Genomic DNA, 12,606 nt, shown 5'->3' on the forward strand with positions numbered 1-12,606 from the left:
AAAATTAATCCATGGAATTAAATAAAGGAAATGAACCGGACTTCAAGGAGGATCTAGTCATCATTTACTGTTTTTTCTCCAAACTAGACCTCATTCATCTAATTCCTTGGGTTCTGATCCTTCTATTTGGTTTCATTCAGCTTTAAGCAATGTTTGATTTTCTTTTCTGACAGGACAAGACGAGTTACAGGAAAATCGTTTTTAAGAAATGTGCAGAGAAAACTTACCTAATTTCAATGCCTCAATTTGCTCCCCACGTAGGTTATACTCTAAAGCTTACTAAAATACTTAAAAGGCACAATAAATTTTGTGATCTCCTCAGGATATGTTAGTGTTATAAATGATCATTTGAGCCTAGGGACTGAGTCCAGAAGAAACTCTGGCCTTCTAGAGCCAGGCAGAGGTTTCGGAATTTAGAACTAGGGGGAAGGAAGGAGGGAAAGAGGGAAGTCAGGAAGGAAGGAGGAAGGAGGGAAGAAATGGGACATTTGGGAAAGGGCTGCTTGGGACAGCCTTCAGGGACCTAGGTTCAAGGAACTGTCTTAAGGGTCTGATGATGGAGAGAAAAAAGAGAACAAGTTGAGCAGCAGTCGGGCAATTCTCTACAAGGGGAGAAAGCAGGCACTCAAAAATTGAGACAGGATCACAGGGCTCAGGGAACACCAGCAGGTGGGTAGGGGTGAGAGCTAACAGGATTCTAAGGCTGGCATTAGGCTTCACAGGGAAACAAAATAACTGTCACGGCAATGACAGAGAAGTGAGAGGTAACCAATGGCAGCAAGACAGATTATTCATTAGTTCTAGAACAATCTTCAGATCAATAAAATGAGAACTCACAATCAGAATTACAAGAGAATGCACATGTTATTGCACGCTCTACAAAAAGTGGTGCTAAAAAACTACCTCTGTGGATAATCTTTTTGTCTCCTGTTTGCGCTGATGTTCTGCTGCATTTGCCACAGACTCAGCCAGCTGATAAAGATCTTGTTCCATCGGGGCTCCCATGAAGTTCAGCATGGGGGGCTCCCAACCATTGCGGAACCGTGGGACATATGGTGGGATGAACTGCTCTTTTGGCCACTCTGCTCTGTAGAGGGACATTAAGACACAAAATTAAGAAATGTATCCATGTTCAAAATTACTTTCAACAAGGTTAGCAAAACAAAACATGGCAACAAACAAAAACAAAGCATACCTAATCTGCCCTCTCTCCACTCAAAAAGGGAAAATGGACATGCTTATAATAGTCTGTAATGCCAACAAAAGGAAAGAGAGATTGAATTCTGCTTCATGATCTGTTTTCAGTACACTGCCTCAATTCTCCATTAACTCAATTTTGTAACATGGATACAGGTTTTGAAAATTTGGAAAGGGAGCATGAGGCTAGAAGTGTTAAAAGTATTTAGAACATGAACTTCTCTTGTATCTAAAGTAGTTTGAGATTCTCATCTTTCTCTTCCCTCCCTCCCAACGGTATGAACGCTCCTGGTATCAGATACATCTTTCGAAAGAGAAAACAGAGAATGTTCTTAACATTTATGATTTTTTAAGTTATAAAGTCCCCTAAATGAAACATTACCAATTTTATAAATTAAATTTATCAGCGAGCCATTTATCAGTAAAATCAAGTTAGGACTAATCTGAAATCGCAATCATTACCCATTCATTATTTAATGACTCTAAGTGAGGCTTATTTCTACAAGCTCCTAATCACTCATGAACCACAAAAATAACTGGGACAGAAATTATAGCTTCATTTCTGCTATATTGTGTTGTTTTATCTTTCATAAGTGAAAGATTAATTTTTCAGGTTATATTTCTACTACGATGAAATGAGCCATTTTATTCAGATTATTATGTACCTTTATGATCTTTTTATCTTTATGAATTTTTAAATCAGTATATCCATTTCCTAATACTCTCAACAATTAGGATTTTAAAATTACTTTTTCTCTTGTCAAGAGCTAACAATATATTTTCTTTTGATGTAGTTTTTCCAATAATCATTTATTTTCTCATTTTGAGGTATGACCCAAAATTAAGAAATTAGAAAGTCTGAGCTTTTTTTATACTAGGAGATCTGATTAATTTAGTAAGTTTCATGGGAAAATACTAAAAGATCCTACCTAGGCTTATCATTAGATTATAAACTATGAAAGTCCAATAGATTTAAGAAATCTATTTAGCCAAGTACAATATACAAATAGCATGATACAGTAGGTTATATTAATATGTAAATAAATTTAAATCTTGTTTTCAATGTAAAATCAACTATGATGCTTTTAAATAATTTTTTGCTTGGTAAATCATTCAATATGTAAATCGTATTCCAACACAAGCTGTTGCCTAAGTCCAAAATATAAATTTTATATTTTGTATATAAACACAGTTTATATGTGTTTCAACCAAAGAAAAGGAGGAGAAAAAAAAATTATGAACTGATCCATTACTTTCAGGCTAGCCCATTCAAAAGCATTAGGAAGAAAAGCTTCTAAGTGACCACACTGAATGACCCACTCTAAATAGAGAAATAAAATGATCGGAGTAAGATAGGAAGGCAAAATTATTTATTTGCATATCATAAAATGAGAATTTTTTTTTTTTTTGCCTTGCTCAGGAAACTTTAATACTGCAATGTTAAATGAGGCAATCAATGTAAATGATTTGTCTTCCACAATCTCTTTACTGACAAAATACGATTTTTAAAATGATCCCCTCATCACAAAGCTATTGGTTCTCCACAGCCCACCTGCTTATTTCCATGTACCTCATTTAACACCATCCCTCCTCGCCCTGTTCCCCACCAGCGCCTGCTACCCAAAGTTGATATACCAGCCAAACCCATTTTTCATTCTCCATTCTCTTGACTTCTTGCTTCATGCTCTCATTCATGCTTCTCTTTCTATTAGGAAGGCCCCTTCCCAACTATGTATTTGTGGAAATCCTACTCATCCTGCTGAAAGGCAGTACAGCGAAATAATTAAGAACATCAACTCCAGAGCCAGACTGCCAGGTAAAAATTGCAGATCTGCCACTAAAGATTTACATGGCTTTGAGTAAATTACTTAACCACTCTAGGCCTCAGTTTTGTTATCTGTAAAATAGGGATAACAATAGTACTTATGTAAAGCATGGAAGAGTGCCTGGCAAACACTATCTGTATACTCTGTACATATATATTACATAATAGACTAGTATTATTATCTATTGATTTTAAATGCCAGCTCTTCTTTGAAAGGTAACTATCCCCCCCCACCAAACCCCCTCATCAAATCTTCTCCCTCATGGCTCCCCATTGCCAAACGTTAGCAGTTTATGAGTCACTCCTGGTACTTAATATCTCTTATACTTTATATCTTCTCCACCAGACTAGCTTTTTAAGGGTTCAGGCTTTTTCATCTGTAACGCCTAGAGTTTTATAAGTAGAAGGCTAAATAAATGTCTCGTTAGATTCAAGTAATAAAAAGAACAATACTTGAAGTATTACAGGTATTAAACTCCTACAGGTTTACCTGGCTTTCATCCAAGTTTCTCCCAGTGACATCCACAGCTGTCTTTCATCATTGTTGACAGTATAATTTAAGAAATCAATTGTGTCTTTAGTCAGTAGGGGGCTGAGTACCGAACTGGCTAGTTCAGGACCTCCTGTTGCCTGCACCACCTAAAATGACAATAAATCATTTTTTAGAAAGAAGATAATGATTAATGTATATTTTCCAAATATGTAAAAGCCATGCCAAAAGCAAGCACTGTTTTTATAGACTCAAATTTTGATGTGGTACGGTGTACTCCTGAATGACAAACAGCTTATTAAGTCAACCTGCCCAGCCCAATCATGACTAAAAATCTAGAATGAAAAGTCAGTAGTTTAACAACTTTCACAGGATCTGTCTATTGGCTGCACAGGACTGTATTTTTCCCTGGAAAATACTAATGGCTATCCAGAGAATTCTCAGTCAGGTGGTTTAACTATCTCTGCTTTTTGCTTAAAAAATTACACGTATTTTTCCTGGCAAATCTATTATTCCAAGCTTGAAAAATATGGTTCTATAAATGAATACTACAGAGAGAAATAAGGCTCAACTTACTGGTCTATGGCTATGCCTATAAAGACATACAAAAATAAAAGGATCCAGAGAGAAAAGTGAGCGACGAATGAGAACTGGTACTCTGAATCTATTAATATTTTTCTCCAGAATTTAATTCTAGGAAATTGTCCTGATTTAAAATGGGTAATTTAATGATTAGCAGAAATAAATAAGCAGGTGCAACTCTCTGATAAACAAAATGATGATAAGTGCATGTCTGGAAACTGCTCCAAATTGCCTTCTCAGAGGCTATTTCCTGGCTAAAGAAGGTAGTTATCTCCTAGAGCAGAAACCAGAGCTCTTTTATAAAAATCTCACCTTCCCAGAGATATGGCACAAGAAAAAAGGGATTTTTTTTTTTAATGGCTCCAGACCAAGAATCAGTTTCTCAGTTTCTCCCCAGTCATCCAAGTGTTCTGAGCACACTGTGCTGTTGTATGCCTCTGTGTATCTGCATGTGCTGCTTCCCAGTTCCCCAGAAGGCCCTTCCTTTATCACTCACAACTCTACTCCAGTACCACCTCTTTCAAGAAGCCCTCCTTAATCCCAAACCATAGCTCTAAGGCACCTCAGTGTCCTTGGAACAATTTATGCATATAAGTAACACGTTACATTTTAACTTATGGCTTATTTTTCATACTTTTCCCTCTAATGAGGACTTGGACCAAGTCAATTGCAGAAGACATAAGCGTTAGGGGGATAACTGAGAATGAGTGAAAGAAAAGATGAGAAATAAGGAGGGAGGCTGAGTCTTACTTGAGAACAAAATTTACCCTGACAGCCTGGTACAGTAATTTTCTTACGTCCAAGTCCCATAAGCACTTCTGAATATGCAGGGATGATTAAGAGGGAAAAGTACAGGAGTAAAATCTAGGAGTAGAGGAACTTTAAAATCTTTGGCTTCACAGTGTGAAGAGGGAATGAAATAGAAGAAATGTAAAGAAAAAAAAAGCTTTTAAGATGTAGTTCCCCCTAGAGAATGGATGCTAAGCCCATATGCATATATAGACACTGTGGGTGGGTTTGTGTGTGGAGATGCTGAGGGCAGAGGGCGGGTCTTGCAAGGTTTAAAACCACAGATTTGGTGTGGCTGGTCGTAGGCCCTAAATAAATATTCCTTTCCATGTCTCTTGTCCAAGTAGTATGTCTGGGGTTCTATAGGCAGAACATTAAAAGAAGCAACAGATATATTCTGATTGGAGAGACCATGAATAAGGAGTCATTTCTGATGAAAAAAAAAAAAATCCTATTTTCAGATACACAGCTTGATCATTAAGGCTAATTTCTACATTTTAAGGAAACCAAACCAGTCCCATTATTTTATAGCTCTCCTTTATGTAATGACTACATATCTACTTATGCTGTGTGAAAGCGTGTGCCAAGAATGAGGAGGTGGCAAAAACAGCTTTAGAGTCAAAACTTCCTAATATTCAAACTAAGACAGTATCAAATGTGTTAAAGAATAAGGAATATAAATTTTGTTAATTAGCTACTATGGGCTTCTTTGCATCTAAATGTCCTTGATCTAATTTTTAAAAGAGCTTATAAAGCAAGAATTATTCAACAGTAACTAGACAAGTAGAAATCTGATGTTCTATACATAGCAACAACATATGGAAGCATTCATAAATTATTGATGTCGTCTTGGACTTTCATATTCTAATCTCTTATTGCCCAGTTCTGACATTTACGCTGATGTTACTTTCCTATGCTGGTAAGGCAATATTCATTTTATATTCTACTTCAGGTCTTGTCTAGTTGCCCTTGGGGAAAGAAGGAGATTTATTATCCCTTTCGTTACTTGGACTTTCTCTCTCTCTCTCTCTCTCTTTTTTTTTTTGATAATCAAGTAAAACCTATGGGAAATGCATTTGAATTTGCTCCATTTTCAATAAATATCAGAGTACTTCAACCATAGCATTCCTATGCCCTAAACCAAAATTAATGAAATTCATCTATTTCATACAGCTCTTACTCTTTAAAAAAACAAACACAGAAATTATACACTGGATAATCACACATTACTAACAATTATCATTGCTGCTATTGTCATCCTACAAAGGAATCATTTGCTCTTCTGACAGGGAGAGCCATTCACAACCACTCTACCCATGCCTGCTTTAGCCCAGAAAGTAGGAAACTCTGTCCTCCTCGAAGTTTTTAAAAGAGATTCCACTCTCTTTCCACTCCTCATTCACTTGTCCTCCCACAAAAACCAGAATGACCTCTCTAATTGGTGGAATTATAGAAAAGGGTGATTTGTCACCTACTCTCTTCTCAGATCTGTCTGTATGTGAGGGCAACAATTGTTCCATCTACCTTCTGCCGCACACTTTTCCCAAATCCCTGTACTCTTTTGTTCTGTTATCTTAGTATATGTGCTGCCGAAGCGAGCACTTGTTCTGTTATCTTAAATATTCCAGTAAATTCTCCCAACTGCCCTGTAGGACAAGACGGTGTGTTAATAATGTCAGCCTAGAAAAGTTGCTATTATACCATTTGCAGATATAAGAAATATATAATGGGAAGAAGGGAAGTATATTACCATACTATATAAGGAAAGAACATAGCTGCATATTGAAAATCTAGAAAATGAAGATGTGTATCTTGGATCCTGGCCTATGGCACAAGAGGTATAACCTTTGGCTGGATAAATTCATAGGAACCTCCAACTCCTTCACAAAGGGAATTGTTCTCAACACACCCTTTTGTTAGTTTCAAAAATTATACCTTAGGTAAAAATACACATGTATGAGAAGGGAGTTTTCTGGGGAAAAAATGTATTATATGTATATCACTTGACCTGGCACAGAGTGAGCATGCTAAAGACTACGAATTGTTCCCTAGTGTCCACTCTCTTCTTCTTCCTTCTAGAAAGAGAAGACCCTACATTATAAATGAACCTATAGCCAAACAGTTGAAGACTATATTCCTCTGGTGTTCAGCATGGCCCCATGAAAACATTCAGGCCAAATGGGCAAAGGTAGAAATTATCTAAATTCAGAGTCACCTCCTGAAAGATAAATCATCTTTCTTTGCCCTTGTACAGCTATGACAAGGGCACAGAGGTAAATCAGCTTCCACCACAGAGATAGCTGACACAGTTGCTCAATTCTTCTCTTGGACACATTTTCTTCATTTGGTTTCCAGAATACTATAGTATTCTTATGTTTCCTCTCCTGACTTAACTGCTTCTTCTCAATTTTCTTTGTTGGTTCTTTCTGTTCTCCTAACACTGAAATTGCCCAGAGCTCAACCAGTCCTTGTTCCTCTTCTTAATTATAATTACTATTTTGTTGATAATTTCATGGCTTTAAATGCTTTCTATATACAGATGATCCTCAAATATGTATCTCTAGCCTTGATTTCTCCACTGAACTCCAAATTAATCTATTCAACTACCAAATCAAATTTTTCCATCTAGATGTAACAAAATTTTGACGTGTCTTAAACTGAATTCCTTATCTTCCTCCAAAAAAATCTGTTTTATCTATTGTCTTCCCCATCTCAATTAGTAATTAGTCCATCCCTCCACTCTTAGGCCAAAACCTTTGGAGATACCCTTGGCTCTTGCATAGCACATCTAGTCAACCAGCAAATGTTGCTCTATGTTTTATAATCAAAATCCGACTTCTTTGTACAATTTCTAATGCCACCAGGTCCAAACACCATCATCTCCAATCTGGATTATTTTAATAACCACCCTAATCCCTTCTTCCCCCAGATTTCTAAGTATTCTAGCCAGAGTAATCCTTTCCTGCTGAAAATATTCCAAAAGTTTAAAAGATTTCATTATCACTTATGAAGACCAACAAATATATGATCCTGTTGCTTTGCTGACTTCATCTCCTAATTAAGATCTCCCTCATTCTGTTCAAGTCACAATACTTATTTATTCCAAGAACACAATTTGCAGTTACCATCCCAGAGCACTCACAATAGCTGTTCTCTGTCTGGAATGGTCTTCTTTCAGAAATCTGCATGACTCATTCCTCACTTCATTTGCTGAAATGACACCTTCTCACCTTAACCAACCCTATTCACAAAGGCTAATACTCCATCTCACACACGTGTGTATGCTTGCATGAGCATACACTGGAAACCTTCCCTCTTCTGTGTCCCTGCTGTACTTTGTCAAATAACACTTCTTTTTAGCAAAAGGTACTATTTATGCGCATATTCAGGTTACTGATTGCCCCGCCATACTGCAAGAGGTTCCAAGAGGGTAAAAACTTACGTCTGTTTTATTCCTGATAAGCTACTAATAATGCTAAGCACATAATAATAGTCTCTAAATGAGTATTTCTGAATGAATAAACAAATGATCAAAGCCCTCCATACAGTACCAGTATCCCCTCATGCCTAGCCTATTTTGGGAGAAAGAGAAAACCTTCTATATTATTATAGCCATTTGTATTATATCCTAGTATATTTTGAAACATGAGCATCGGATAAATGTTTCTTTTCATCTTCATTGCTCTGTCACAGCTATCGGTTTCCTCAGCTATAAAGTAAGGCACTTGAACAGGATGATTTCTAAGCTTCTTTCAAACTCTCAAACTGGACATTCTCGATGCTGACATAGATGCCAAGGGAAATCATAACCATGCAAGGTAATGAAGGAAAACTGTCGAGATACGTCAGACAGACACTTAAATTAACAGTCTTACCATATTTAATGGAGTAAATAAAAAATGAACCAAATCTGCAGCACTCGGATTCTGGATGTGAGACTTCAGTTTGGACTGTAGCATTAAGAAAACAGATGAACAGATTACTATGATGTCATCAAGCAAAAAACAGATGATCATAAAGGTCCAACACAGACTCAAAGCAAGAGTTCTTTACTACTAGTTTCACTTGTGAGATATGAATCAGCCTAGGTAAATCAGATTAAAAGAATTTAGTTTAAAAAAAAGTTAGGAGTTGCTCTTTTTTTAAAAAATTTTTTTAAAGATTTTGTTTATTTATTTGACAGACAGAGATCACAAGTAGGCAGAGAGGCAGGCAGAGGGAGAGGGAGAAGCAAGCTCCCTGCTGAGCAGAGAGCCCGATGTGGGGCTCGCGGGGTTCCATCCCAGGACCCTGAGATCATGACCTGAGCCCAAGGCAGAGGCTTAAAACCCACTGACCCACCCAGGGACCCCAGGAGTTGTTCTTTTTTGATAATTCACTTGGATACACAGGTTTTATTATCTGTTGTTCTAATTAAAAGCAAATCGAGACACACATACCGAAAAAATCTACAACAACTTTATCTCCTCATTTAATCAGGAATATCCTGGCTAGAATTTGATCTCTTTCATTTGTTTCTTTTAATTATATACAAACAAATTTCACTTACCAGAAGGTTAAATCCATGTTTAAACTTTTGTAAACAGTCAATGAACTCATCAGGAGGGGGAGGTTTTGCTCGCAGAGTTAAAACACCCTCTAAAAGAAATAAACGAGAAGCGGGACAGATGAAAGCAAAGTTGTCAGAAAATCTATTAAATGAAAAAGTAAAAAGCCACATTTGTGTCTGTAAAATTCGATCATTCCAGATACCGCACTTCTTAGCTACTCTACTGCATCTCATAGACTCACTGTAACAAACTAAGACAATTCAACATTTCAAAAGGACCCTTCTCCCCTTAGGCACTACTAATTCTTCATCAATTCCATAGATGTATGCTGTATCCTTTTTATGTTCCAATGACTATGCTTATCATCGCAAAGACTATAAAAATGTGTGAGTTATAAACCCTGCTCTGAAGGGCCTTAAAAACTTTAGAAGACATGAATCGGTACATAAAAAGATACACCAAGGAAGTGCTGTAGAAAGAGACTGCACCGGATTGGGAAATGGAAAAATGGATACCTAAAAGATGTTTCAAGGGGAAAGTAGCTTTTAAAATGGGATCTGAAAGGTCTGTTACATGGCAATTTGGTAAGAAAATGTCATAGTTGGATATAACAGCATCAGTAAAAAAAAAAAAAAAAAACACATGGGGAAAGAAAACTGCATGTATGTGAGACAAAAAACCAAAGCACAGAAACCTGAGAATGGGAAAGTAGACCAAGGCTGGATTGTGGGGTGACCATGACAATCAGGGGGTTGGAGTAGACTTAAATCAATAGAACGGAATTAACATGCTGTCCAGAAGAATGAAGTGACTACGTTAGAGCCCGAAGACAACTGTTTTCCCAGAATAAAAGACTGAAGGCTTGAAGACTCTTAGAGAGCTGGGTAAAAAATGATGACAGCTTGAAGCAGACGTTAGCTATGAAAATGAAAAGGGAAACAACTGGATATAAAACACACTGAAGGGGCGCCTGGGTGGCTCAGTGGGTTAAAGCCTCTGCCTTTGGCTCAGGTCATGATCTCAGGGTCCTGGGATCGAGCCCCGCATCGGGCTCTCTGCTCTGCGGGGAGCCTGCTTCCCCCTCTCTCTCTCTGCCTGCCTCTCTGCCTACTTGTGATTTCTGTCTGTCAAATAAAAGAAAAAAAAATCTTAAAAAAAAAACACACTGAAAAACTAAAATCGATGTTGGCTGCATGCTGGAGAATGAAGTCATGCAAGAATCTGTGGTCTTAAATGTGTATGACCAAGAGGATGGTACACTGAATACAGTACACAGATAGTACACAGAATACAGCAGGAATAAGTGTTTGAGACATAAGGAAGCAATAATACTTAATTTCAGACTATAGGGAGGTGAGGTATATCCAGATGTACACATCTGGAAGAAAAGTTTACAGGTCACATGCTTAGGATGTAGACATGAGCTAGAGAAAGACTGGGAGGTCATGTGTCATAAAAGGGATATTTACTTATTATTCTTTGATGTACTTCATTTGCTCCACAATTATAAGTTTATACATTTGGAGGCCTTTTAAATAACTACCTACAGCATACCCCAAAACTGCTTGCACATGACCTGGATATATTGTTTGGGAGTTATGTGATTAAAAAATTCAAATCTATTGATATTTGTTAACTATTTTAATGAGAAAAATCAATCCTTTTAACAAAATAATGAGGTTCTCTATAATAAAATAAATCAAAATATGGTAGGAACAGAGCTATGATTTTAACAGACATTAACGAAAGGGTCACCGGCTGAATCTCAGAGTCTCTGTGATTTAGGTTAAGTATCCCAGAGTCTTTTCTTACCGTAGCCAACTTGGAACCAAAACCGACCATTCCCTGGGCACTGCTTAGTGTCTGCCTAATCTCAACACTAGAAACGGGACTTTTTGGCCCACTGTCAATGGAGTTTTGCTAAGCAGTTCCCAAGGGCAGAAACTCTGCTTAACACTGGAATTCTGAATGGTTTTCAGAAGATCAAGAAAATCCAACTCACCTCCTGGTCCTTTCTTTTTACCTTTCTTACTTTTCTTCCTTTTTGAAAGCTCAGAAAATGCTTCAGCTGCTTTTTGGAGTTTTGTGATAAAAAATTCAATGTCATCCAAAATATGGTTTAATATTTGCTGGAATTAGAAATCAGAGAATAAAATATAAGCCAAAATAAAACCATTTTTGCCTTGACTGTATACTGTTAGTCAGTAAAGGAAAATCAGAAAGCTTTAAAAAAAAAAATACCTCCCACATGCAAATCTCAAGTTTATCACTAATTCTAAGAAAAAGAATTGAACTAAATATACCTGTATGTGCAGCTAAAGTCTGACATTTTTCTTTAGCTTAATTTTGTTCTATTTTCAATACCATAAAGAAAGCATTCACAATATCTATTCAGATTATTATTTTCAACTACTTTAATTATCTCATGGTGTTCTCCCACATAAAGTTAGGGGGAAAAAATCTGAAAAAACATCTTGTTAGAAGAGCAATGAGAAATTTTGTTTTTCTAATAAATGTGCCAACAATATTATTTCATGGAATTAAAGGTTTATAGAATGTTGTGATAATCAAATAAACACACAGATAATCTAGAATCATTATTAATAAGAGTTTCCATGTGGTAAAATAGAATTCATGGTGAATTGTTTTCAGGGATTATTGGATCAGTTATTTTTCTCCTTAAATGGTTTTAATTTTTATTTTTATTTATTTTTTAAATTTCTTTTCAGTGTTCCAGAATTCAGTGTTTATGCACCACACTCAGTGCTCCATGTAATACATGCCCTCCATAATACCCACCACTAGGCTCACCCAACCACCCACTCCCCTCCCCTCCAAAACCCTCAGTTAGTTCCTCAGAGTCCACAGTGTCTCATGGTTTGTCTCCCCCTCCAATTTCCCCCAACTCCCTTCTCCTCTCCATCTCCCCACGTCCTCCGTGTTATTCCTTGTGTTCCACAAATAAGCAAAACCATATGTAATTGACTCTCTGCTTCACTTATTTCACTCAGCATAATCTCTTCCAGTCCCGTCCATGTTGATACAAAAGTTGGGTATTCATTCTTTCTGATGGAGGCATAATACTCCATAGTGTATATGGACCACATCTTCTTTATCCATTCGTCTGTTGAAGGGCATCTTGGTTCTTTCCACAGTTGCCAAACTGTGGAAAG

At 36.9% G+C, this 12,606-nt stretch overlaps 1 protein-coding gene across 1 annotated transcript in view; it reads right to left on the minus strand.

Moving 5' to 3' along the window:
* Positions 1-12,606, minus strand: part of LOC111142113 (epidermal growth factor receptor pathway substrate 8) — a 185,037-nt gene that overhangs the window by 28,894 nt on the left and 143,537 nt on the right. Inside the window, exons 10-14 of the mRNA XM_022495081.1 lie at positions 11,436-11,562; positions 9,433-9,521; positions 8,759-8,833; positions 3,513-3,661; positions 904-1,087 (exon numbers count right to left, since the gene is read on the minus strand). Of these exons, the coding sequence (XP_022350789.1) occupies positions 904-1,087; positions 3,513-3,661; positions 8,759-8,833; positions 9,433-9,521; positions 11,436-11,562 (624 nt within the window). The remainder of the gene's footprint in view (positions 1-903; positions 1,088-3,512; positions 3,662-8,758; positions 8,834-9,432; positions 9,522-11,435; positions 11,563-12,606) is intronic.

The sequence above is a fragment of the Enhydra lutris genome, unplaced genomic scaffold, assembly GCF_002288905.1.
Source record: "Enhydra lutris kenyoni isolate GAN:26980312 unplaced genomic scaffold, ASM228890v2 scaffoldscaffold7, whole genome shotgun sequence".
Lineage (NCBI taxonomy): Eukaryota > Metazoa > Chordata > Mammalia > Carnivora > Mustelidae > Enhydra > Enhydra lutris.